At 37.7% G+C, this 27,729-nt stretch overlaps 1 protein-coding gene across 1 annotated transcript in view; it reads right to left on the reverse strand.

Moving 5' to 3' along the window:
* Positions 1–27,729, reverse strand: part of LOC109475684 — a 40,164-nt gene that overhangs the window by 1,547 nt on the left and 10,888 nt on the right. Inside the window, exons 6-38 of the mRNA XM_019776447.1 lie at positions 25,190–25,360; positions 24,476–24,646; positions 23,587–23,757; positions 21,069–21,239; positions 19,967–20,089; positions 19,681–19,803; positions 18,086–18,208; positions 17,658–17,780; positions 16,873–16,995; positions 16,227–16,349; positions 16,022–16,120; positions 15,214–15,369; positions 14,603–14,875; positions 14,111–14,389; positions 13,805–13,946; positions 12,447–12,571; positions 11,711–11,779; positions 10,507–10,568; positions 10,221–10,364; positions 10,025–10,115; positions 9,633–9,808; positions 9,189–9,431; positions 8,360–8,876; positions 8,067–8,128; positions 6,493–6,723; positions 5,942–6,157; positions 5,538–5,698; positions 4,687–4,831; positions 3,349–3,463; positions 2,692–2,906; positions 2,121–2,321; positions 1,202–1,628; positions 148–378 (exon numbers count right to left, since the gene is read on the reverse strand). Of these exons, the coding sequence (XP_019632006.1) occupies positions 148–378; positions 1,202–1,628; positions 2,121–2,321; positions 2,692–2,906; positions 3,349–3,463; positions 4,687–4,831; positions 5,538–5,698; positions 5,942–6,157; positions 6,493–6,723; positions 8,067–8,128; positions 8,360–8,876; positions 9,189–9,431; positions 9,633–9,808; positions 10,025–10,115; positions 10,221–10,364; positions 10,507–10,568; positions 11,711–11,779; positions 12,447–12,571; positions 13,805–13,946; positions 14,111–14,389; positions 14,603–14,875; positions 15,214–15,369; positions 16,022–16,120; positions 16,227–16,349; positions 16,873–16,995; positions 17,658–17,780; positions 18,086–18,208; positions 19,681–19,803; positions 19,967–20,089; positions 21,069–21,239; positions 23,587–23,757; positions 24,476–24,646; positions 25,190–25,360 (5,802 nt within the window). The remainder of the gene's footprint in view (positions 1–147; positions 379–1,201; positions 1,629–2,120; positions 2,322–2,691; positions 2,907–3,348; positions 3,464–4,686; positions 4,832–5,537; positions 5,699–5,941; positions 6,158–6,492; positions 6,724–8,066; positions 8,129–8,359; positions 8,877–9,188; positions 9,432–9,632; positions 9,809–10,024; positions 10,116–10,220; positions 10,365–10,506; positions 10,569–11,710; positions 11,780–12,446; positions 12,572–13,804; positions 13,947–14,110; positions 14,390–14,602; positions 14,876–15,213; positions 15,370–16,021; positions 16,121–16,226; positions 16,350–16,872; positions 16,996–17,657; positions 17,781–18,085; positions 18,209–19,680; positions 19,804–19,966; positions 20,090–21,068; positions 21,240–23,586; positions 23,758–24,475; positions 24,647–25,189; positions 25,361–27,729) is intronic.

The following is a 27,729-nucleotide window of genomic DNA, read 5'->3' on the forward strand; positions in this document are numbered from 1 at the left end:
AACAGCGTTATAAGGCACAGACTGCATATATTGTAAGAAACACTAATACAAACAAACAAACAAACACACACTCGCATACATTGTGTCTCGTGCTTTAAGAAATAGAGTAATTGAATTTGAACTCATACGTTGAAGGAACCGAAATACCTGAAGAGCTGAAGGCCATAAAAGCTATGGCGCTCACAAGTGAAAACCCCATCAGGTCATTCTTCATGGCGCCCGGTAGAGCCAGGAAATGTGCGATGGTCTTGTTAAACTTGACCACGCGGAGTAGCGCCAATGTGTTAACAAACACCACGGCGGCGAGCACGTACTTGAAGGCGTCATCCCACCAAAACGATGGTCCCAAGTCGACAAACGTATCCATTCCAAGTTCACCTAAAGGTGTAGAGTGGGATGAGATAAATGTTTACCACACACCAGTTGGAACTGTGACTCTGACTTTAATACATGCTCTGGTAAAGCTAAATATTATATTAAACTCATTAGCACCATAAACTTAAAACAGGAACCAGGCGTTCATATATACCACATAAGAATTTCCAACAATATTCTTCTGTGTAAATAGCGTGTCGTTACGCAACTAATGCTGCGGATGGATTTGTCAACGTTGCATTAAAATTACGTCTATTTTGCACGATTTTTGCAAACTGCAGCTAAGTGTTATGTTCTTATTTCTCCAACTGCTGCTTTATTTAGAAAACCGTTACTGAATATCCTTACATTTTTTTATTTTAATTTTAATTCGATTGTGACGATACAATACACTGGCCACCCAGTCAGCATAGCAGATTTCGGGCGCCAAACAATACAAAGATTAAACATACACATCCTTACATACATATCAAAGGACCACCTCAATTAAAAGAAATGATAAACAGATTTTCTGTCCTTATGACGAAACGTCTAATCATCAAGGTGTCATGTATGTGATTTTATTGGGTAAATCCGTCTAAATATTGCATTCCCATCAACCTCAAGGCTGTATGATCAGACTAAGACTTCTATCGTCAATGACAAAAGCAACAACGTCAATTTATTTGTAAAAACAATATAAGGTAATGGCGTAATATGAGGGACAGTAACGTAGTTATACCTGAGCTTATAACATGGTTCACCATCTAACATTTCAGTCAACCACCTGTATTGCTTATATGGCCAAAGCAAATTCTGGGGTTCGATATATCAACCGTATACAAACCTGTCGCCTCCACTATCTTGTCCAGAGCTTCAGATGCGAACTGGTACCTTATTCCAAAGGAACATATTACAATTGCAGATACCAGTATGCTTAGCGATGTCATCAGATTCCAGATTGAACCAAAAAACGTCATCCCATACTTCTTGACAGCAAGGGCTTCTTTGATTAAACCAATCAGAAACAGCAATATGAAGAGAATGTGGGCTGCCATCATGCCGTAATCAGATGTGTTTTCGTACTGGAATAGTCTTTGTGTTCCTACAACTGTAAATGTTGAAAGATGACCGATATCCTCCTGAATCACCGTCATTTTCAAGATGCTAAACAGTTTACGAGAGGGATAGTAGAAAGACAGTTCCAGATCCAGACGCTTTGTGTATTTGTCTATCCAATGGTTGCGCTGAAAATTATGCAATGTGTGTGCAGCCTCAGTTTGGGAGGTTGGAAGATTCATGATGTATTTCGAGTTACACTCTTGGTTGTATGTAACCATTTGTGTGGCATTAAACTGCCAACATGCATAGGAAGCATTTCCAATATTAACCATCCAACCAGTTGGAAAACTGTCTACTTCCGCAGTATCTGTATAAGGTAGAAAACATACTTTAAATAATTAACACTTGTGACGTTTCTTCTCTATCAACAGGAAAAAGAGGGAAAGCACAGCGATGGTTTAAGCGAAAGTTAATAAGACTGTTAGCTGGTAGTCCAGGTAAAACGCATGGACTAGGAACTTCCGAATCGACATACATGTATTTGTATCTAGTTAGATGAAAACATATGTAAGAGGAAAAGTGTGCACACATTAACATATTATAACTTTTGTGAATACTGTTGAAATTCATCATCATCTTGTTAAGTGAATAGGCATAATAATGAGATACCTAACAACCCAATCAAAAACAGATGATACTACCACATGTAAGTAGTACTGCAAACCTGAAGCCGGTGCCTTCCTTGTCTGAGTAAGACGTGGCGGCCCGATTCTGAAGGCTTCAGTATAAAGAGGAAACTGACGGTCTAGATACTTCATCTTCCACCCGTTATACCAGAGCGAGGGGTACAACACAGGCAACATGACTTCCTCAATCCACGTCCAGAAATCATCGGGAGTTGTAGTCTGTGTAAAATGAACAGATAGGTCTAAAAATGGCACAACTGCTGCATGGCATTAATAAAAATATATATACTGAAGAATGTCTAAACATTGGAAATCCTCCAATGATTGTTGAATCCCATATTTAATTTTCATCCCATACTACTCACGTTTGTACTACGTTGATTATTAAGCAGTAGTTGCTAATACTTTGTGCTTTGTTCATTGCTTTGGAAATGTATTATGTCAATAAGTCATTTAACATAACTGAAATGTTTTGGGAATTGACAACGAATTATTGATGACTCCACAAACGAAAACAATAATTACTTATATTATGACAGAATACTTTTATAAGCTTATTATGATCCTGCTGATATTTTATCATCCCTACCGAATCGAAATCTTCTGTGAGCCTGCTGGACAGAGTCTGTGACGCGTGGAAAGCGAGCGGGTCTTTATCCTGCTGACTGATGAAGAACAGAACAACGACGAACAGGAACAGCAGGCTGTACTCTCTCAGCAGCATGAGGAACTTTTGTCGCTGCTCGTTCTTTCTCTTCATTCTTTGTACGGAGGCTGCTCCAGGTGGGTATACCTTTCTTGAAGCTAAAAAATATATACATAATGTAAACACATACATACATGCACATACAAAAATACACCCACACACAAACATATAATTCAGATATCTTCCATGTCCCTTTTTATCATCATTTTTCTGTCACAGGCATTAAAAAAATAGTTAAAATTGAAGTTTACAATCGAAGGTTATCCCAAAAATATTTTTTAAAAAACTTTGTACCCGCCTTGTTACATACACTGTTAATAAAATTTCGATGACAGAAATATTAAAAAAAAGAAAGAGGATACTAACGGCTGATAGTTTCTTCCAAGGTTTAATCAAGAAAGTATTCGGTGTGTAAAATGACGGTATTTTGTATTGGGTGATCTAAATAACTTATGACATAAAATCTGATAACAAAAGATTACAAAAGTGCTTGCGTTTGTCTGGATCTAAATTGTTTAAATATTGAGAATATAAGGTTACCTTTCAGGCCTAAAAGGTGTACACGTAGTTCTTCTTTTTTGATAACATATGTCCTCTGCTTTTTGGAAGTTGTCGGGTTACAGATCAAAGCAGCTATTAACGCCAGGATAAATACCTGTTGAGAGAACAATATGAAGAGTTCTTCTCTTGCTAACGTATCTGGTAAATCAGTATTAAAAAGCGAGAAATCACAAAGGCCATAAATATAGTACATAAATACTACCTGACCAGTCTCTGCAACAACACTTGACAAGCAAAATGAGAAGCAGAAGGCCTTTAGCCATGCTTCGCTCTTCTCTTTGCCCCAGTCTAAACCATACATGATGACAAAGAAAGAGGAGACGATGGACACAGACACCACTATCAACCACGCCACATACTTCGTCCAGCGGGACAAGCGTTTTCCAGCTTTTCATAGAAAAAACGTTAAAGTTATCATTATGTGGCGATGAAGTTATTACTATAATTGACTATGTCCTGTCCAAAAATTAGTTGTGTTGTTAGTCATAACACACATAAAAATGATATTTTGTTTTAGTCTTTAGGACCTAATGAAGCAAACTGTTGTAATCACCAAAGAATGTAGATACATTCGTTGATAATTTTAATATTTATTTATTTATTTTTTTGAACATGTTTACAACACTAGCAACAGTCAAGTTTGAAAATTTATTAAAACAGATAAGGTTTTGGTCGAATTTTTGAGAATTTGTTTAAAATTGTATCTAGTAATTAAAAAAAAAACTACAAATGCATACCTCGCTTGTTACTACGTTTTATTCCAGGAACTAAAACGGGAACGGGTATTTCCTTTCGGAACAGCAGAAGCGGTATTGTGGTAACGGGGATAACCAGAACGGTAGTCACCAGGATGACGTACAACTCCTTTTGTAAAGTTAGAGAAGCTTGAGATTAATAATTGTAACAATGATACTGTAACTGTGGCTGTTAACGAAGTTTTTCAATACTTGTAAATGATTAGGGACAGGGTTGTATACGCTGGCAATCTGGAAGTGACTACCGAAGGGTTTTAGGTTTATCGCCATCTATATTGCATGGGTAGGCTTATAGTATCAATATTTCAACTGCTAGTTAAGTATGTGATTGACCCAATATGAATGTCAAATTCTTAACTAAGAGTTTCACAAAGAAAATCAACCATATATTAAGATTAACTAGTAGTTACGCTCGTACCAAAGCTCATAAAATATTAATAGTAAGGCTTTTAGCTCTCCTGTCGTTTCATTTGAAAAGCAATGCCATTAAATTGTAGGCCCAGAAGTTCAGTTAATGTAATTAAATAGGCAAATAGTTTCATTGAGATTAGTGTTTTCTTACTTGTAAGGTGAATGTCACAAACCCTAGGTTATAACTGCTGTCGCTGGTGGAATTGACGTTGTCATCCCTGTACCACATGGCGCTGGCCACCATCATACTGTTCACAATAGCCCAGCAGCAAGAAAGTCGTTCTGACTTGGAAAAGCTGGACCCTTTGAAACAGATAAAAATTCTAAATCAAGATATCTTTCTAATAATTTACTATAATATTGTTTTATATCTTTATCCAAGTCTGTTATTAAATATACAGTAACTTTCTGTCACAATTATCTAGGTAATGTAGGAAGACATTGAAATAATCACCAAAAATTCTATGTTTAATACCTTTGGGTGTCACTATAGCAGACGTCCACATGTGTTGGTCATAGAACAATGCATTAGTGTTCTCGCGAAGCAGTGTACTGAAAGATTGCAGTTGTTCTCGAGTCGCCGCATGTAGAACCTTTTGAACCTGGCAGTCACCTCTCACGTCGGACAACCAGTCATAACAAACGAACTGGTAACTGTAAATTAAAAATTCTTAATGTCCCAATGAAATATTTGTTATGACGCCTTATCCTTAACATCGCAATGGAAACCCCATAAACTGTGTGGAATGTAAATTTAAAAAATTGCAATAAATCAGCGTCGACCGATAAATGGGAAATTAGCATCGGTGACCCTCAATAAAACACTCGTTCTGTCAAAATAACTTCAGATTTGTGAAACACAATTGTGGTTAAAAAAGACTCACATGCTTTGACATTAACGAATATTCATAATCAGCCACAACTGTCATCATACCAGTTTAGGGTATACGATGAAGAACCGTTTATCGTCCAAAGGCAAAGTAAGGTATTTACAGATCTTACACTATGTCCGTCTTCAGATCCTTTACAAGTACGTCTCTGAGGAACCAAGACGCAGCGTCACCACCACTAGTGTTGTCGTGCCAGATATGTAGTAGTTGCAAATTCCCCAGTGGATTTTTCATGGGCATGATAAAGTCATACGACCCACCCCGGATCAATGGCTGAAATACAAATGATAAGATTAAATAGGGATATGCCAATGTATGAATTTTTCAGGAAGAAAACCAAACTGCCCTCTGGCAATTGAGGATAATCTTAGACAACATTAGCAACAACGTTTAATGTTATTAAGGATAGAAAATCAATTATTAAGTAACAACGTTTAAATATGCGCTGTGGATATCAGGAAACCAACCGGCCAGCATGCGTATTACAAAAACAAGCGAATAAAACATCAAACTCACCTCTCCCCTAGGATTCAACGTTTTGACTGCCGTCTTGCCCATTGACCCGAACACTTGAAGCCCAATCCGTGCCGAGGTTCCAGCAACAAACATAGAACCAGTGTTAACGGTGATCTGGTATAGGTATGTGGCTGGCATCCTGTCTGGTGGAAGGATGGACAATTGTGCCAACTGTTCGTTTCTGTTTGCAGCTGTTGAATCATGTCCCATCTTTTCCTGGTGTAATAACATCTATGGAGTAAGATATGGAAATATGGAAAGAAAGAAAAAATGCCGAATTTGAAAGCAGAAATTTTACAGTATCCGTATTGCTAAGGTCGCAATGTCGTCAGTCAGAAGGTCCCCGGTTTTTATGACCCCGGATCGATAAAAAAAGCTAGCCAACATTAGCGTTACACCTAAGGGCTTCTCGGCATTCTTCTGAGCTTCTGGGAATTTGGCTGGACCTCCCACTGGGACACGCCTGAGAGTAAATAAAAAATGCCCACAAACTACCTGACAGAGCACCCTTCAACCGTGACCTTACTGTTACTATGGAATAAGCTACTCACTCGAAGACGCTGAAAGTCCACATTTAGGACAATCATCAACAGTAGGTAGACAGCCCACTCGCCGATAACCGCGTAAAACACAATGTTGCTGGTCAGGCTCTCAGGGTTTCCAAAGACGCTGTCAAAGTCAATAGAATTTGGAGGAAAGTGTACACTGCCACCAATCACAGCCTTTGGTCTGGGGAAGCTGCAATTACATCTGATTGCACTATTGGAAAGATCCAAGAGAACCTAATGACAAAATAAGGATAAACTTAGTTAATCAAATAGTATTAACTAGTCATTCATCATTATATCAAGTGCAAGTTATTAGATTCGTATCCTCCGGTTTGGATACATCCCGGTTTGGGTACATGTAGGTCTTAAATGATGGCAAAATTGTTATCAGACTCAGAACAAGTTATTATTCTGATCTATGTAAGTATATATGGATCCGAAAGTCTACTTCATTCACGAACCGTAATGGGGGGGTTGTAGACTTAAACTGGAGGATTCGGTGCCCAGGGCGACGCAATAAGGAAGTACTCCCCACTGTAACTTCTCCAGCAGCTTGAATAGTGAATTGACCCCCATAACCACATAAACTAATAAACATCCTAGACGGTCCAGCCACCGAAAACAATGGCAGGGACAGATTAGCATAATAACTGTCACTCTTTTTGAACAAATTCAAATGTTTTTTCTATACTGGTTTTCAAACTAACAATATCAAACCATGCAGAATGATCGGGATAGCTGTAACTGAGTCACATAAATCAAGAAAATACTATCTGCAACTTTCAGTTTCTGGAAAACCAACTTTGTGGTCAAATTTCAATTTTTCAAACTGTCTTGTCAACATTTCATCAAAGCCTCTAATTATAGATATCTAAAATGGCAACCTCACAACTGAATTAGCTTGGATAGTAAGTGAGTCTAGAAATATGGGTTGCAATTGTGGTGTCAATTTGGTAGTATGAGAAAGCAGCACTAGTATACATGTAGACTGGCTCTCTGTTAGAACTGTTCAAGTAACTGCCGGCCAATCTATAACACCACCAAACCTTGGCAAAACAGTACAGTGGTGTAATTACTATATTCTGGGTAAGGTGAGGCTATCTTCTTTCTGTAAAAAAAACTGTACATGTACATAAATTCCTTATCTGTCTTCAATATGTTACAAACACAAACTGACAAAGTGTCTTCAAGAGCCCTGTGCCCATGTTACCACCACGGTAGTCAGGGACAGAATGGGGCCTGGTAGTTTACGTTAGCCGAATTTATTGGGTTCTTATATAGTGCAAGCCTGCTCTTTAACAATATTTGGAGCTGACAGTTTTTGTTTCATTTTTGTTTCAGATTTTTACCCGCATACCTCACCATTGTTGTAACGGTATCTATGCACGCCACAATTTCTTTTCCATGACTTATATTTGACGCAAGAAAAAACCTAGACTAAAATTGCATGTATTTACTATATACTTTAACCACACGTCATCATTATCAAATTCTTTGATATCTGTATGAAGTTTGCCTACCCCACAGTCGGTGTTTCCCCATTTCTCTGACGTATAATCCCAGCTTAAACAACTGACTGTTGATGCCCGCAGTTCGTAATCCTCAGATGAAGGGACAGTTTGCTGACGAGTTCGAATTCCTGAACGATTTAATGGTATTAGTACGTTAGTACCCATTCAAATTTTCAAGTATTTTTAAGAATAGAACTGAAAACGAACAGCAGTTGTGTAAGTTGTTAAAGAGGTAATCAAAACTGTAAACATCAGCAAAGAGCTGAGGTGAAATCAATATTAAATGTTTAAAATTCTTGTATATAGAAGTGTTTATTCATGTTCTGCAATGGTCAACATACGCCACTATGAGTAGGTACCTGGTGTCTGTATCCCAACGTACAGTTTCCCCCGGCGTCGGTTGATATCAGGTATCCATGTTCGCAAACTGTCTGTTTCTCGGTGCCAAGCCAGAACAACATCTTCCACCATGACCATTTTCATGTCGTCATACAGCTCTTCAGTCGGCGGTGAATCGTAACGGAAGAAGACCCTGTAGGCTGCAGCGTGATCCCACCACGACAGCTGCATCACAACCACAGCCGCAGCATCCGGTACGTCAAACGCATGGTACGCCATCGTCAGGTTTCTTATCTTTAGACCATCTGCACCATGACTTGTGAACTGTGTAGCAACAAATCCATCTTCCAAAACGGCTCTGCGTCGACGCCTCGGTTGCTCTGTTAGTCCAAGTGCTATTGGCATCGACAGATCTAGCTTTAAGCCGCAGTTGTCGGTGTGCTGATCCCCCAATGAAAATATAACTATGGGTGTGGTGACATTTTGCCCAAAGGTGGATGAGTTCCAGGAAAACAGGTTTCTCTCCATCACTACCATCTATTAATGAATATGAGAATAGGATTAGTTTAACGTTTGCATATTTTGAAATATTCTATTTTTTTGCATTTTTATATTTTAAAGCTACACATTTTAAACGGTTAATTAATGCACAAAAAATGTTCAATTATTATAAAATATTATGCTAATTGTTCACATTATCCGTATGTAAGTGCTTGTACATTTTCTTGTTTTATTTTATGATATATATTATATATTTTGTTTTGCATTGCTGTATGCTTGCAATTTAAAGATTGTTTGATATAAGGCAGCAAATTCAAGGGGCAAAAATTTAAAAAAAATGTGTCTAACCGTAGCATCTAAACTGCCATCAAACGAACAGTTGGTGACAGAAGCAGATACATTGACTTGGCCATAATGAAGTATCACGTTGTTACTGTTAATGTGCATATTGGTTGTGGATCTTGTAATCACTACGATGGCATTGTCGTCTTCAAATGCCGTCACGTAGTCCTCTAAATATGGCAACATGGCCAGTAAAGAGTTAACCGCCCTGTCCATGGCTTCCGTCATACACAAGCCAGCATTGCGAAACTGCAAATTGAAGATAAATACAAATACAAATTGACCTGTTTGCCAATTATGTAATTCTAAATTGCCCATCTATTTGTTCATTTCAAAGCAAAGATGTTAATAAAACTAATGGTAATCTTACTAAAACAAGACCACTGTCTTCGCATCTAGAGAATCGCGTTAATAAATTTTCAGGAGACAAAGAATAGGTTTGCAACCAACCTGCAGCTGAAATTTCGTTCGCTTGTTTTGTATGTCCTTCAGCTGTTGTTTCGGGGAAACATCTGCTGAGTTGACATCGATGACGTCCATTTTAAAAAGTCCTTCAGAGGTGTCAGGAACGGTGAAATTTCCAACCGGCAGCATTTGTACCAGGCGGGAAACTGTTTGTACCATGACTAAAATGGATAAAGAATGTAAACGTCGTTTTAAATATAATTAATGTAATTATCTAATAATTAGTAATTATCTAATAGAATCACAGCATCTAAGCACAGATATGACAATATACTGCATTTTAATTATAATTATAATTACAAATACAATGTTATTTGAAATTATTATTGTTGTCAATTAAAGTATCTTAAATTTGGTTTAGCCCATACTCTCCTTACCGTCATTTATTGTCTCCATGGTTGATATTGTTGTGCCCTGAGAAGCTCTTATGAGTTCAGAGGATTTACAAAGCAGTTCGACAGCTGCTTCCTGTTTAAATGATACAAACATTATAAGTGTGAGGAATAATCCTGTTTTACCCGTTACCCAACGATAGTTATTTCAATCGTGCATGAAGATAAAATCTTATCCTACCAGTTCAATAAGAAAGTCAGATGAAGACAGTGGGAATGTGTCGAGTTGGACCAGATCGTGGATTTCTGTTACGATGCTGACGACATTATCCGGAGGCGCCTTGTCTCTCAAGGATCGGTCGACGTGATCTTTCAGACTATTTATCTATACAAGGCAAAAAACAGCATTGAAGGTAACGGTAAAAATTACATTTTGTATAAAATACCAGCTAAATCTATTTACAATCAATCTTAACGGGAAAAAAATCTGCAAAATTCACAATAACAAACATTTTGTAATTTCATACCGATTGGAGAAGACTAAACGTTGTTTTTAAAGTGTTTTGCTCCTCTCTGTCATTTCCGTTCACTACAAAAAAGAAAATTATCTTAAAGCATTATTTAACAGAAAACATAGAAAAACAATTAAGCTTTATCGATTGTTAAAAAAAGTTCCTCTTTTAAAAAAAAATAAAAATATCCATGATATTAATAAACTACAAATTAGCCTTTTCACTTTCAATTTCCTTTCCAACAATCTCCCCAATATATTTGATAATTTCCTAAATACGAATTCACTTGTACACAACCACAATACTAGACAGAGAAATTTACTGCATATCCCACTCTTCCGCACGTCATTAGCATAATCCTCAATGAAATACAAATGTGTCTCAGTATGGAACAGCCTTCAGACAAACATACGAACATTTCCTCTTTTCTAACTTTTAAAAATACCCTGAAAGCCCATCTTATAAACCACCACAGCCCCCTGTATTGGATTCATATCTTCAGTTATTATTAATTTCATGTACACTATTGTTTTATTATTGTTATTGTTCATTTTGCCTATGTTTGAACTATTATGCTAACAATTCCTTATGTATGTATGTATTATTTCATATCAATATCATTTCATCTCAATTTATATATACTACTGTTTCATTATTCATATTGTATCATTTTGCCAATGTTTGATTTATTTTGATAACAATTCCTTATGTATGTATGTCTTATTTCAATTCAATTATGTTTACTTTAGGTTAGTATAGAGGAGGAGGGCTTAGCCTAAGCTAAATAAGCTTTTTCCCTCCTCCGGCACCTGTTTTATTCATTATTAATTTATTATGTATACTTTTATTGATGTTGTGCAAATAATAAACAAACAAACAAACAATGAGAATTCCAAGTTTTATAGGCAGTCTACGGATCTAATATTTATAAATATGCAAATCCATTCTATTATATTTTAAAATGTCAATGAATGTCGGAATATTGTCTTCTCCAAACTTACCAGCTAATATCATAGGTGTGATTGATACAGCGTTTCCGAGCATCGTATCTGCAAAATAATAATCGTATTTAGTATTAGATTAAAAAAAAGGATTTTGTGTTCTCAACTTATCATTCCCAATATAGCTCTAATGCTCACTATACTTGGCTTAGTATTCGAGATATTTAAATTTCAAAATAACTATTAGAGCGAAGTGTGCTGCTGTTTAAAATACTAACCTGTTGTAAAAGACATCGTCGTTGTTTCTAATTCCTCCATAGCAAATGTTTTTACGTCTCGCGTAGAGTCTGCAAAGAAAATAAAAGTTCACTAAAGAACATATGGGTAAATAAATTTGCAAATCCATTGTCCGTTTCAAATTGGTTATGTCAAAAAGCTAGATATTGCCGTCCCAAAATCTGTAGAAGAAAAATGATTTTTTATTAAAAATCTATTGATTAAGCATTACTACTAGTCATTTACGTATAATTCAGGCAGCATTTAATTTATGTCAACTATGTTTCACATATTAATGTGCATAATAAAATAACCCATTTGTATAAAGATATTGTTACCTGGTTTGGTAGAGCTGTTCAGGCGGGTAAACCAGAACGCCTCTGTAGTCCTAAATTGTGTCTTTGCGGTGTGGCTGTCTGTAGTTACTGCAGCTGACGTGGGGCTTTCACTTGTTGAATACTCAATGACTGCACCTGATGGAGATACACGTTTACAACTTTACATCTGATTTGTTGATGTAGTCAACATGTGTCGGCTTTTAAAGGTTTACAAGTCTAGTTGATATTATTTTTTTTATACAATTAATATGCGGATATACAGTGCTCTGTTTTTATGCAGATATAGAATTTCTGTTTTTGCTGCATTTATAGATTGAATTTATATGTCGGATTTGTTTTTATTGCATTCCTAATTGTTTCTTTGCAAATTCAACGTTAGTAGTAGAGTATAGGTATGTACCTGTGCTACCGGATGTCTCAATGTTGACGCTACGCCCGTACATACTGACAGCTGTAATCCGGATGATGTACTTTGTCGTTGGGAGGAGCTTCGTTATGTTGTAAGCAGTTAAGGAGGGGGTCGTACTGCAATGTAAAAAAAAAATTGCGAACCTTTTAAAACCTGCTTTGAAAAGTCCATTTCTTTATTGAACATTTAGTACTTATGTTTATATTGTTGATGAATATGTCCCATGTGTCTTACACTGCCAAAAATGTTTTTTCTTAGCCAGCAGTTGCTTAGAGACCATGCTTATATATATTAAATATATAAGATAACCCAATAAATTCAGCTAACGTTAACTAACAGACCTCAGTCTAGCTTTGACTATGGTCGGAGTAACATGTGCAGAGGCCTGGCTAAGACGGTGATAAGACAAGTTACTCTTCAAGACAGTTTATAATGTATAGACAACAGATATGCAATCGACATAATATTGTAAGAAGCTAATCTCACTTAATCTGGAATGTAATGGCAACACTGGCTTGCCAAACTGCCTGTTATTGTTAGACATTGGCTTACAATTACTTGTATTTGTACAGCTGAAACCGAGCTCCAATTAACATGGCTTATTACTGTTTTCTTAGGCAGCTAAAAGAACACGAAAGGGACGCGTACTTCAAGACACTTACTATTACAGCTAATTTAGCTTTGAGGAAGATATTTTCAAGTTACAAAAAAAATATTCTTCGACACATTTGAAGGATGTTTAGAAATTTGAAATTTGAACACATGGTTGGTTTTCCCGAATGTAAAGGTTGTTGATAGTAATTTCTTGTTTATGTGACTAAGTTTCAATTATCTTGATAGTTCTGCAAGGTTTGGAATTCTTACTTTGACACCAGTATAGAAAAATACTTCAATTTGTTCAAAAAGATTGACAGTCATGCTAATCTGCCCCTGTCATTGTTTTTGTTTGCTGGACCGTCTAAGATGTTTATGAGTTTATGTTGTTATGGGCATCAATTTACTATTCAAGCTGCTGGAGAAGTGGGGAGTACTTGTTTATGGCAGGACCCAGGGTCCTAATTTCTTTAATTAAAAAAAATTATTTGGAACTTGTAAGTATAAATCAGTTTTTTTTTACTATGATGCCTGCCTTTCTGTCATTGAAGAGTTCTGAACAAAACTGAATGCTTTTGACATTTTATTCATAAACTAACCTTTCATTCCCAGCTTTTACCACGAATTTGCACATAAGAAAATAAAGAAAACCGCTAAATACTATTAGAATTCATGAAGGCAACTGTTGATGGGTTTGTCCGCTTTACCTTTTCACAGCGTTTAATTTTATGTATATATTGTGCCTGTAAACTCACCTGAAGTGCATCTCATCCTGGCTTGCAGCTTCTAGTACCTCAAGATGATAAGAGACAACAGCTGCGACAGGTGGAGTCCATTTCACATACAGCCAGGTGGAGGAAACCTTGTGAACTTTCAGATCAGCTGGTGGATCTGTGCCTTTAGGATACAAAGAGAAATTAGTTTAATACATAGATATGCAAGTAACTTTATCAAGTTTACCTCACCAGATAATTAATCCAGAGGCATGATGAGGATTATAATGCAAGTCCATTGTACTAATTTTTGTACTAATGTAGCAATATACTACGTTGATCACTAACCTGTAGTGCCGGTAAACGTTATTGCTCCGCTTCTCCCAAAACGACTGACCGCTGTCAAGCTGAACACGTACTGAGTGGCAGGTACCAGGTCCTGGATCAGGTAGTTATCGCTGTTACCAGGAAGGGTGACAGAACTCGTGGATCTTCGGTTCCTGTGTCCTTCTGTGATGCCGAACGTGAGCTCGTATCCTGTAAGCTTGGCAACTGGCGGGGTCCAAAACAGGGCCAAACTGTTGTAGCGTATGCCGTCTACAAATAGACTCACCGGAGGGTCAGTGTCTGTGGATTGAATGTCAGAAGCAGTTACAGGTCGTCTTTATTACAATCTGTAGTAAGTACTACCTCAGTATATCGTTGTTAACGTTTGCCTACATATTAATACATATTATGTACCTTCGTCCACAGTACGATATGTCATGAAAAAATACCTAAAATAAATAAAAGAACAAGTTTTATAATTCATTTTAAATATGATTCTTTATAAATGATTACCTGTTACAAACGGTACTTCTATTTGAGGTCCCTCAAAGAACGCGCTAACACAGCTTACTGACACCACGTACTCTGTGGCAGGAACCAGAGAAGTAAAGTTGGCAGAAGTAGCTGACTGTGACAGATGCCGTGAAGAAATAATGGAGCTAGTTTCCTTGTCTGTCAGCCACGCCCTGTACCCGAGCACCAGCGTGCGAACAGGCTGTGACCAGTGGACTAGGACTGAATCTTGGCGAGCCAGAGTAATGGTGATATTGGTAGGAGGTGGGAGGCCTTTAGTTGGAATAATAAATAAGTGTCGCTTCATGAATACATTGGCATGGACTACAATTTACAAAGTAGATTTGTTCATATCATAAGTTTCTAATTATATATGATGTACTCAGGCGTTTTATAGTCACCTGCTTTATAGTTTTATATCACTTTTTCTGCACTCATTGTTGTTTTCAGTGTCTGTTTGCAATTAGCCCTCGGGCATGAACATGCAAAAAGAAAAAGAAAACAATTGTACTCAAATAAAATGTTTAATGACATCTTTGAAATGTTATTTTTTAAGATAATATTTTTACTCACCAGAATTTTTTTCATAAAGATAATATGTTTTTTCTCACCAGTTATACACTCTATGCTGACGTTCGCGCTGTCATTCCACAATCCAAATGAAAGTACAGAGATGGAGTACCGCACTCCACTAAACAAGTCGGGTATTGTTGCGTTAGTGTTACCAGCACTGCGGACAGATGTCTTCGGAGAATGTTGAGAGAACCCTGCAGAACATCAATATTTCCTCTAATTACAATGAACTACAAAGCGTGAGAAACACTTTGCTAAATACTTGCACTAATAAAATGTATTTACAATTGGTGTTCATCATGAATAACTGTGTAAAATTAACTCCTTCATACCTACCATACATTACTAGTACAAAATTTAAATAAAAACGGAATGATGTTATTCTATTATCTGGTGGATACTTACCCTGTGTAAGTTTGTAGATAATACCGTATCCCATTATGTCAGCGACAGGCTCGATCCAAGTGATGGATACTGATGTAGTCGTTATAGTCGAGCACGAGAGATGCGAAACCGGATCAAATCCTAGATGTAAAAGTGATTGAAAAACATCCTGGCAATTCAATGTTATCAAAATTGTATTCATCTACTTACAACTAATGATTGCTGAATGACAACAGAACAATGAAAGCAACGTGTTCCGTGATCACAGAACAATGAAAGCAACTTGTTCCGTGATCAATGTTTACATAAATCATAATTCATTCAAAACATCAAAGACTTTAGAAGTGTCACTTTAATGAAAAGTCATTATGGTACAAACAGTCGGATGAAGTTAGGAAAAAGCTTCTTGAATTATTTGAAACGAGAACACGTCCTACCGTCACAAGCTAAAAGGTCCCACACCCAGACTGTACCCATGTGCACAGTAACAACTGAAGCTCCCCACAGTGTTGTTACAGAACTGCCCACAATCTCCGTTTGCAGTGTCACATTCATCAATGTCTGAAGAAAGAAATATACTTAGTTTATTGTAACAGAAATGTTCTTAAAGTTACCATAGCATTTGCCGTCTTTTAAATCGATACTAATATTACTGAAATTTTCTTACCGTCACAGGCAAACCCGTCGACATTCAGCATGTATCCCGTGCTGCAGAAGCATGAAAAACTACCGATGGTGTTGTTACAAACGTGAGAGCAACCGCCATTGGCAGTATTGCATTCGTTTATATCTGCGAAAAAAAAAACAGATTCCGTGTAGTCACTGGCATATTTCCATTGTATGTCCTAAATAAAATGATTCGGCAGAAGCAAACGTTACATGCCTGGAACATTGGTGTACTTTAAATGTCTTTCTTTTTAACAATTTGTAAACCTCCATTTGACCATATTTATCTCATTATCCCCGAATAGTCAATCAGATATGCGAACAGCAAAAGCAAAAAAAAAACTAGGATGTGGAAAAAAGCATGCTAATAATACCTACCATCACATGTAAAACCGTTGGTATTCAATAGATATCCAGTGCGGCAGATACACTGAAAACTTCCTATGGTGTTGGTACAGTTTTGCTCACAACCTCCATTTGCTGTACCACATTCATCGATATCTGAAGTAAATTGACAAAAAGAAATAAACTCTGGTTAATGTCTTTTCTAACATTCCTGCATTGTAAAAAAAAAACAATAAAAAAAAACAATTGCATTGAAAAATTGTGAGCTAACTTTATTCCAACAATTACTACTAGGTTCGTACCGTCACAAGAAACCCCGTCATCATTTAAACTATAGCCAGCTCCACAAGAACACTCAAAACTGGCGATGAGGTTGGTGCAGGTCTGGTTACATCCGCCATTTGCAGTGGAGCATTCATTTATGTCTAGAAAAAAGAAAGAGCAAAAATACCTGATTCATGTTCAAAACTAATGAAAATTCTATTGTGTACAGCCAAATGCAAATCATTTTTTATCATAAAATAATTTTCTTTTTTTTAGTTTTTGTATTTGCCCAAAGTTAATCCAGGAAATACGAAATACGAAAAGAAAATACACACCATCACATGCGAGGTCATCAGTATTTAAGATGTAACCGTGGAGGCAAGAACACTGGAAGCTCCCGATGTTCTTTGTGCAACTGTGTTCACAGCCACCGTTTACAGAGGAACATTCATTCACATCTGTAGTGTATAGCATGTGTGATAGATTTACAAAAAGACATTACAAAATAAAATTTATTGCAAGAGGATTGTACATAATACAATGTTTGGCAAAGACTATTGAACAAAGTAAAAAAAAAATAAGAGTAGCATTTAGTTTAACATTCTACTTACTAAAATTAAAAAAAAACTTGCTAATATGCAATAATGTAGGGGTAATTATGACTTTCGGCATTTTTTGTTGTGAATAATTGTGAAAAGCGTATTGCGTAAAACATTAAATCTAGAGCATTCCAATTAAAATTCGAAACATTAGGAATCACATTCCGCTCTACACTTCATTGATACCATTACACCTTCAAAGAGGAAGAATCAACGATACCTACCGTCACAGGTGAACCCGTTAACATTCAGGATGTAGCCCACATCACACAAACACTGGAAACTCGGGATATGATTGGTACAAGTCTGCTCACAGCCGCCATTTCCTGAAGCACACTCATCGACATCTGCAGTAAAACACATATGGTACTGTACAATTCAATATGGTTTGTTCTCTGCTCGTGGACTACGTTGCTATAGTTTAATTTTATATGAAATATTATATATCACATATTGAGTCATCAAAGACTTTTTTAAAAATTAAAAGAGCTAACTAGCTAATTAGTATATTTAAAATATTGAAATCTACATGTGTACAATCTACGTATACATGGTATAGAACAATAAATTGTTGTTAGAAGACTTAGCAGGCTGCATCAGAGGGTTTATAATGCCCATTCTATCATGAAAATATCACTAGAGAGGTGCTCACCATCACAAGCGAATCCATCGCTGTTAAGGCTATAGCCATCCTGGCAAGAGCACTGGAAACTTCCGATGGTATTGGTACATATCTGCTCACAGCCGCCATTCAGAGTTGAGCATTCGTCAACATCTGTATTAAAATACACTATTTTTTATTATTTTAGACAATTTAAACTGTACAGTGTAAATCATTGTTCAAATATCATGAAAATAGCAATGCCGGTGACTTATGTGCCAAAAAACACGCTAGAGTGAACCCAAGTAGCAACAAATTCAGGGGTTCTTCTAAGTCCGCCCAAAAATAGGTAGATTATTCGGGATTCTTAGTAAACAACAACACTTTCCTGTTAATATAAGGCAAACTAGAAAGGCCAATATTTGCTTTGGAGCAAATACAGCGATGGGTTCACCACATTTTACCACATGGCAGGGAAAGAATGAGAAACACAAGGGAAAACAATGATTTACATTGATATAACTATAATATGAAGTAACATACAACTAAAACAACAGTTGGATAGCTATTCCCTACTTTATTGGTTAGTATTTTTAATTGCATAATGCAAACTGTTGATTTTCAAAATAAAAAAAAAACGTTCATGCCCCGCATTCCAATGCTGGAGCAGAAAAGCTTGAAATACCTACCAAAACACTTGAATAAAGACATACTGTCAGTATGGAAATGCTCTGTGCAGGTGCTAATCAAGTTAAATCCCAACAGCCAATCAGCAAGAAATGCTCTGTGCAGGTGGAAATGCTCTGTGCAGGTGTTAATCAAGTTAAATCCCAACAGCCAATCAGCAAGAAGTATAGCGGAAAGCTGCATGCCTAATGTTGATGCCCTGCATTCCATTGTGATGACTCATGCCCAGACGTGGTAAACACGGCAAACTAACACAGTAATACATTTGCTATAACACAGCCAAAAAACTCAAATAAAACCATTCTAAAAGCCCGTATCACAAAAATTTAAAAAACGCCTAGGGGTATTTGCCCACTGTACCTCCATACCAAATTTCAGGACCTTAGGCCCTAAAATGAAGAAGCTGAATCCATTTAAAAATGGCAGGAGAAGAAGGAGGAGGAGAAGAAGGAGGAGAAGAAACATCAGAAAAAGCAATATGGGTTCACCACCACTTCGTGGTGTGGTGAACCCATAATAAAATAAATTCTAGAAATCACACTTCAGCCAATTATAATTTGATTTCTAAACACGGCTGTCAAAGATAAAACGTGCGTACCGTCACAGATAAATCCGTTGCTGTTCAAATTGTAGCCAGTCCAACAGGAACAAGAGAAGTTGCCAATGGTGTTGGAACATGTCTGGTCACAGCCACCGTTGGCAATAAAACATTCGTCTTCATCTGTAAGCGCACATTTCGTCATTAACTTGTTATGATATTCGCTCTTAAAGTATGGTTTCTGTATGGTCTATGTTTTCTGACATTTTAATGAACGCCGTCGAAGGGTATCTAGCAAAACAATGATCTGAAGGCGTAAGGATGGACACTTATGCCGCAAAACTCAAATGGCACCAAATAAAAAATCGAACATTCAGTTGAAATGCATGGGCAAATTTGATAGATTTCAAGAGATACAAACCGTCACAGGCAAAACCATCGCTATTTAAATTGTAGCCAGTCCCACAGGAACACTGGAAGCTTCCGATAAAGTTGTTGCAATTTTGCTGGCACCCGCCGTTCGCAATGCTACATTCGTCAATATCTAAACAAAACAGATATAGGTTGAAAGATTTGAGTTCACATTTTAAAATAAAGATTTGAGTTTACATTTGAATACAATTCAAGTCTTAGTTTTGTTATTTGGCTACAAAAAGATATCATGAAATACTTGCATACACGAATATGTAAATAATAGATAGTCTTACCATTACAGGAAAAACCATCTGCATTCAAATTGTAGCCAGTTACACAGGAGCAATGGAATGTACCCATTGTGTTGGTACATACATGGTCACAGCCACCATTTGCAGCTGAACATTCATCAATGTCTGCATTGAGAGAAAGATAGAGAAAGACATTCTAGTCACTAATACATCTAAAGCCTGTTGCTGGTTGCAATATTTCCAAGGCAACTAGCATTAAACTATTTAACTTTAAAGTTATTCTCAAAAAAAGGTAATGCAACGAGATATGATTTAAAACTGGGCAGAGTTCAGCCTGATTATAATCTAAATATCGAATCAAGTCGCTACAACGTGACTTTGGGTCGAACAGAAAACGTGCAGATGAACACTTTTGTGCAAGAAGGGCTTTATTGGTAAGGAGAAGGGTGTATGATTGAAAACAATAAAAACTATTAATGTTAATTTCCATAAGTATATGTTATCTGTCAAGGTTTAACTAAACATTAATCGTTCTAACTGTGGCCCATTTAAGGCGAGATGCTTAACTAAAACCATCGATACATATTGTGTTCCGTGTGCGTATGTACACACACATGTCAGACGACTATACCTACATAAGGCCACACCGACTTAATTTTGTGGATGACCTCCTCTGAAGACCCCCAAACTAGTGCGCGCGGCGAATAAAAAAAAAATCCGGCCAAAAATAAAAATACTACTTACCAACAAAAATACAAAAGCTGGTATTTTGAATTTGCTTCAGTACTTAGCGACGTACAACACGACAGGCCGACACATGTTGGCGGTTTGCGGAGTTTATGAATCAGCACTGTACGTATTTACTGAGATCTTGAGTCTTGGAGCTTCGGTACCCTGGGTGCCATCCCCCAGGGTTACCACCTGCTCCCTATTGACGCTAACTACCATGGGCTACCCAGGCCTAGAGCAGGGCAAGAGCTTCGGAGGACGTGATTATTTTTTCGAGGACAACTGAAAATCAATGCGCGCGAGGGTGTAATCCAGAACATTAAGATAGTGTGGCCTAACTGATGTACATGTAAATGGATTTGATTGAATTGGGATTTAAAGAAAACGGCATTTTAGTTTCAGATTAACAACCTACCGTTGCACGAAGGGACATTTCTGCTCCAAGACTGATCCGCTTGACAGGTGGAAAGGGAATCTCCGATCAGATAATATCCTAAGTTACACGTGAAGTGAACCGTGTCCATGTAGAAGTTGTTGCCAGTCGAAGCACCATTTACAGGGGATGGCAATGGCGGGCACTGCACACCTGGTAAAGAAAAAAGAAATGTATCATTGTTGGAAGTGCCTTATATATGATGTTCAACCAAAGTATCGATAGTAGAATTGTGCAGGTGGGTGTTTGTAAAGGACTATTATGTATTTTTAGTAATAAAAATCAGGTGTATATATTTTCGAATAACTGTATTGTCCCAATCTAACGCCGAAAGTGTGGTGTTTTGTTTCAGTATATAACATTTATTGTAGTATGTATGTAATATACAGTATTATCTAGTTGACATGGCTATGTATAGTATATGTTTTTGCTTGTCTGATTGTGCGCTTTGGAACAGCTAAACTTACGTGTGCACGTTGGGGCAACCCCGTCCCATGTACGATCAGCTTGGCAGGTCAAACTGACTCTTCCAACAAGATCATATCCAGTATCGCACGTGAACTGCAACAAGTCCTGGTAGAAATTAAATCCCGTCATTTCACCGTTCACAGGAGCTATCAGGACCGGGCACTCCACACCTGAAAAAAATCAAATTGATCAAATAAGAAATGCGTCTTTAAATTTTACAAATGAGCAATATCATTAAAGAGGAGAAGGAGGCCAGTTCTGGCGTAAGCATTTCCGCAGTGGGCAAATCACGGTGGACAGGTAGGCAATAGCAATAAAACATGTCAAAACAAGCAGCTATAGCGACCAAACCCACACCACTTATTCCTGACAGAAAAAGCTATGTGTCACCCAAAAGACAAGACCATAGCATGTTCAGGACAAAAAATACAAAAGCAAGTTCTGGTGCAGCACCAAGGTCATCCACCAGGAGGTCCATATTTGAACATGACCTTCGTCTTACTAGGACTAACCAGAATACTATATATCATCACAATCCATAAAGGCGTTATGAAGTTATGCTGACCACAAATGTGCGGAAACACAGACAGACAGACACACAGACAACACGGTAATTCCCTTGAAGGTAATAAAGGGGATGTTTAAATTAAAAAAAAGTACTAAGCAAAGGCATCTGTTTATCTCACGAGTACAAGTTGGCGCAATCCCGTCCCAGGTACGGTCTGCCTGGCAGGTCAGGCTGGAGGTTCCAACAAGCTCGTATCCAGTATCGCACGTGAACAGCACCACGTCTTGGTAGAAATTGCCTCCGGTCACGACTCCATTCTCAGGAGCTGCCTGCATTGGGCACTGCACGCCTAATCAAGTAAAAAATATACATTTTGTAGATGATAAATTCAATTTTCCTAGCATAGAAAATCTCCCAAATAATTTTACTTCTATTCTATATTTAGTATAAAATAAAAATTATGTTATATTATCTTACAGTTGCAATATCGATTAGGGAATGTCCCCTGACACTATCGGCATGTTTGGTAAATAATAAGCTTGCGTTTGAATGCTGTATATAATTTGTATCGGCAGAATAATTGAAATTGTTCAATAGTATTTATTGATTGTTTCTACGGAGTCAACTTATGTCAACCTACGTGTGCAGGTTGGAACGACCCCATTCCACGTGCGGTCAGCTTGGCAAGACAAGCTGGAAGTGCCGACACGATCGTATCCGGAGTTGCACGTAAACTCTACCACGTCTTGGAAAAAATTGTTTCCAAACATTGCACCGTTCACTGGAGCCGTCAGCACTGGACACTCTATGCCTAGTAAGTTTGAAAGAAAAATCAGAAAAATTAAAAAAAAAGGGGATTATATTTTGAAAAAAAACAAAAAAAACAAATGTATTTCAATCAGTACGTTTTTTTTTAAGTATTGTTGTTCATCTTACGTGAGCATGTTGGGGCGCTCCCACTCCATGTGGCATCAGCTTGGCATGTTATGGTAGGATTCCCAACAAGATCATGTCCTGAATAGCACGTAAAATGTACCACGTCTTCATAGAAATTCGATCCAGTCTTTGCACCATTTGCAGGATCTGCCTGAAGCGGGCACTCCACACCTGGTAAAGACAAAACGTGTTTCAAGGCAATGTCATGACAGTGACTTGATAAATCAGGAAGATTTAAAAATCGAATCAAATGACAACCCATTTCTTAGCACTGAAATATTGTTGCTCGTACGTGTACATGTTGGGACTGTCCCGCTCCATGTGGCATCAGCTTGGCATGTTAATGCAGAGCTTCCTACAATATCATATCCAGCACTGCATGTGAACAGCACCGAATCCTCGAAGTAATTAGAGCCAGTCATCGCACCATTTTCAGGAGCTGTCAACAGTGGGCACTGTACACCTAGGTGGAAAAATGCATTCTAAATAAAGTCCTCTTAATCTTGCTGACAAAATAGAATGGATCGGGTGAGCAAGAACTTACTCAAAAAGAACTACAATAGACTGTAAATATAATATTTATCTTACGTTCGCATGTTGGAACAGACCCACTCCACGAGGCATCGACTTGGCATGCTAAGTTAGAACTTCCATCAAGCTCGTATCCAGGATTGCAGTTGAACTGTATGATGTCCTGATAGAAATTGGATCCGAACATGGCACCGTTTACAGGAGCTGTCAGTAGCGGGCACTCCACAGCTAATGAAATAAGGATAAATTTTCAGACCAGCGCAAAAAAAACTAGTTTTGAATTAAACGAAATCAGTAACTTGAATAATGAAAACAATGAAACACGTTAAAGACAATCTTGGTCATACGTGTGCATGTTGGAACAGTCCCAGTCCATCTGGCATCAGCCTGGCAGGTTAATTCGTTACTTCCCACAAGGTTATATCCAGAACCGCACGTAAAATGCACCACATCTTGGTAGAAATTGGATCCAGTTTTTGCACCATTTGCAGGAGCTGACAGTAGCGGACACTGCACGGCTATTCAAATTAAATAGGGTAGAATTTAAAACTGTCTCAAAAATAAGACAAAAAAGTATCTTGTATGAATTAGAAGGTATGGATTAAAAAAAAACAGTAACACAAATGAAAAATTATTCTACTAAACAATAATTTTCGCCATACGTGGGCATATTGGGACAGTCCCACTCCATGTGGCATCAGCTTGGCAAGTTAATAAAGGGTTTCCTAGAAGGCTGTATCCTGAATTGCAGGTGAACGTTACCACGTCTTGATAGAGATTGGATCCAGTCATTGCACCGTTTGTAGGAGCTGTCAGCAGCAAGCACTCCTTGCCTATAAAACAAGTACACGAAGAGAATTTATTCAGAGCAACCTCATCGATAAAAGAATAGGTCTGCTTGGATAAATACTGACAAATACTTTGTAATGCTTAAAAAAATCCATACGTGTGCATGTCGGGACGGTTCCGCTCCAGGTTGCATCAGCCTGACAGGTTAATGCAGAGTTTCCTACAAGGTTGTATCCGGAACTGCACGAGAACTGTACCATGTTCGGATAGAAATTGGATCCAGTCTTTGCACCGTTCAGAGGAGCTGTCAGTATTGGGCACTGCACGGCTGGAAAGATAAGAAAGATAAGAATTTAAGTACAATCTAATCCATAGACATACGCGAATGGTAAGCAAAGATATTGACAACTCGAATAAAAGATAAAAGATAACGCTAGTCATACGCGTGCATGTTGGAACAGATCCGCTCCAAGTGGCATCAGATTGGCAAGTTAATGCAGAATTTCCAACAAGGTCGTATCCGTAACCACACGTGAACTGCACCAAGTCTTGGTAGAAGTTGGATCCACTCATTGCACCGTTTGCAGGAGCTGACAGTATTGGACACGCTACGGCTAGAAAAAGGGATGCGAAATTTTGAATTTTTCCTTCAAATAACCATGTTGTCAAGCGGATGATTTTACCACAAGACTTCTTATACCTCATACCTACATAAAATAATATGAAACTTAGCAATTTTTATCTTATTTGTCTCATCGATCATACACCCACCTTTGCTGGGGGTAAGTTGGACCGGGTCAAAGAGCAGTGGAGTAACTTCACAAGTATAAAATGCCAAAAGTGTCCATTAATGAAAGGAACCATGTCTAACCTCCACAACTGGGAACATTGCCGCTCCATGTGCCATCGACTTGACACGTGATACTTGCAGCACCCACACGTTCGTAACCGGAGTGACAGGTGAACTGCATTACATCCTGGTAAGACCTGGAACCACTCATCTCACCATTTGCTGGGGGTGTTAGCGCCCGGCATTGTACAACTGCAATGAAATGGACATTTCAACATTATCAGTAAACAACCTCATCAAGTTCATGAAGCACTTTATAAGGAAAGAGGAGATAAATTGGCATGTGTCACGGTGGTAAAATCTGGGCTGCAAAGTTCCCACATTTCATACAACCCGAACTGTGTTCGATCGTGTTCGATCTGGGCAATTCGAATCGAACCCGCGTTCCATTTCGGGGTCACCTGCGGTCATTTACAATAAAGCGGCAAAACAACCCCTTCTGCCTGTGTGGCTCGCAACAGATAAAAAAAACAACGCATTTCTGAAGATACAAACAGTTTCCAGGACAGTACATGTACGCTATCATTTTTTGTAGACATGTAACATGTAGCGAAGCTACTGGCGTATCCTTGGGTGACCTTGAATACTGTAATGGTTCTTGACGATAGTATGAATAACACATTGCACACTTTCCGGCGATATGAGAAGTCTGCACAACTCGTTCAAACCTGGAAGCGTGGAGAAGCAAACATACCCCATTTACGGCTCAAAATGACTGTCACAGTTGTCCGGAAAATCGTATTTTAGGGATTTTTGAAAAATGGTCTTAATTTTGAATTATGGGTAATTTGGTGAGAAAAATGTCAAAAATGCAATTTTTTCACCAATATGTCGACAAAAACTATACTTAAAATCGGTAATTAAAAAATCCCTAACACATGATTTTTGATCTTATTCCTAGTCGTCGAAAAATATAAAAATCAGTGATCTTGCGTAATATGTGTAGCCAGGTTTGTTCGGTGATTGGCTAAAATATGGCGGTCCGAAATCCCAAAAATTATCGACTTTTTTAACGAAATCCAAAAAAAAAATCATCCATTTAGAGCAAAAAATCACCATTGAATGTATGTAAAGACGATAATTCTATTTTATTTCAACGAAAATTTCCCTTCGATTCTACTTTGTTTATTTTCAAATGTTTTACGGTTAGCCCAAAATTGCGTCTTGTAACCCGATACTGTATCGAACGCCACCAGCAATGGGAAAGAATGCCGTAGTGACAGACCGCCGTGTGTGGTGATTAGTCGTAGTTATGAGATAATTAAATATCTTACAGTCAATGTGTATTTCATCTTCTACGCTATTGCTGTCCTTATAATGTACTTCATGAACTTGATGAGGTTGTTTACTGATGATGTTGAAATTTCCATTTCATCTCTGTGTGGGTTATGGTCACGAATTCTTAGTTTTTACATGGTCCTGCAATGTTCGGAATCCATTAATACCTACAGATTTTTTGAAGACATCTTACTTGTACATGTTGGTGAACTCCCGCTCCAAGTCCCATCTGATTGACAAGTAAGTGTAGTAGAGCCTACCAAGTTGTATCCTGTGTCACACGTAAAGGACAGTACGTCTCCATACGAGTTAGAGCCACTCACGGCACCGTTTGTAGGGGATGTCAGTACGAGACACTGCACGACTGTATGTATGTATGTATGAAAATGAACATGTTTATCATAAAAGCAAATGGTGGACAAAAAAGGAATAAAGTACACGACATTTTACTTTCGAAATGTTTAGGTGACGCGTAAAATTATGGTCATGCAAGCTGCTATATCAGTTAAATCGCGCACTTCTTTTATTTTGCATAAGGGATTAAATCCCATAAATTCATTAGGATGACAGTGTGATGCAACACTGCTTGATGTATTCCGTCCAAAAAAAACATCGTACCTTGTCAAGCACAACGATTTTACAAAATAATCGGATACCTCATACCTACATAAACTATTTAGACCCCTTGTAATTTGTTTATTAGTCTCTTTAATAATAGTTACATTTAGCGTAATCTAATTTTCTCAACTTAAAATACATAAATCTCATGCATTTATCAAGTTTTTCTGTCTTCATTTAATCATTATTATGCAAATAAACTCCACATAAACATAATAGATGTATTCTGATGTTAATCTTTAACTAAGTTACACTTGTTACAAGTATGAAATGCCTATAGTGTCCATAAAAAAGACACAAAATTTAACCTCCAAAGTATATTTAGGCTTTGCTGGGGGTAAGTTGGACCGGGTCAAAGACCAGGGGAGTAACTTCACAAGTATAAAATGCCAAAAGTGTCCATTAATGAAAGGAACCATGTCTAACCTCCACAACTGGGAACATTGCCACTCCATGTGCCATCGGCTTGACACGTGATACTTGCAGCACCCACACGTTCGTAACCGGAGTGACAGGTGAACTGTATTACATCCTGGTAAGAACTGGAACCACTCATCTCACCATTTGCTGGTGCTGTTAGTGTCGGGCATTGTACAACTGCAAAGAAATTGAAAGGCCCTTCACAGCACGAAAACTGAAATTTAAGCATATCTTAAATCATACCT

Source organism: Branchiostoma belcheri, unplaced genomic scaffold (assembly GCF_001625305.1).
Source record: "Branchiostoma belcheri isolate BF01 breed outbred unplaced genomic scaffold, Haploidv18h27 scaffold341, whole genome shotgun sequence".
NCBI classification, from domain to species: Eukaryota; Metazoa; Chordata; class Leptocardii; order Amphioxiformes; family Branchiostomatidae; genus Branchiostoma; species Branchiostoma belcheri.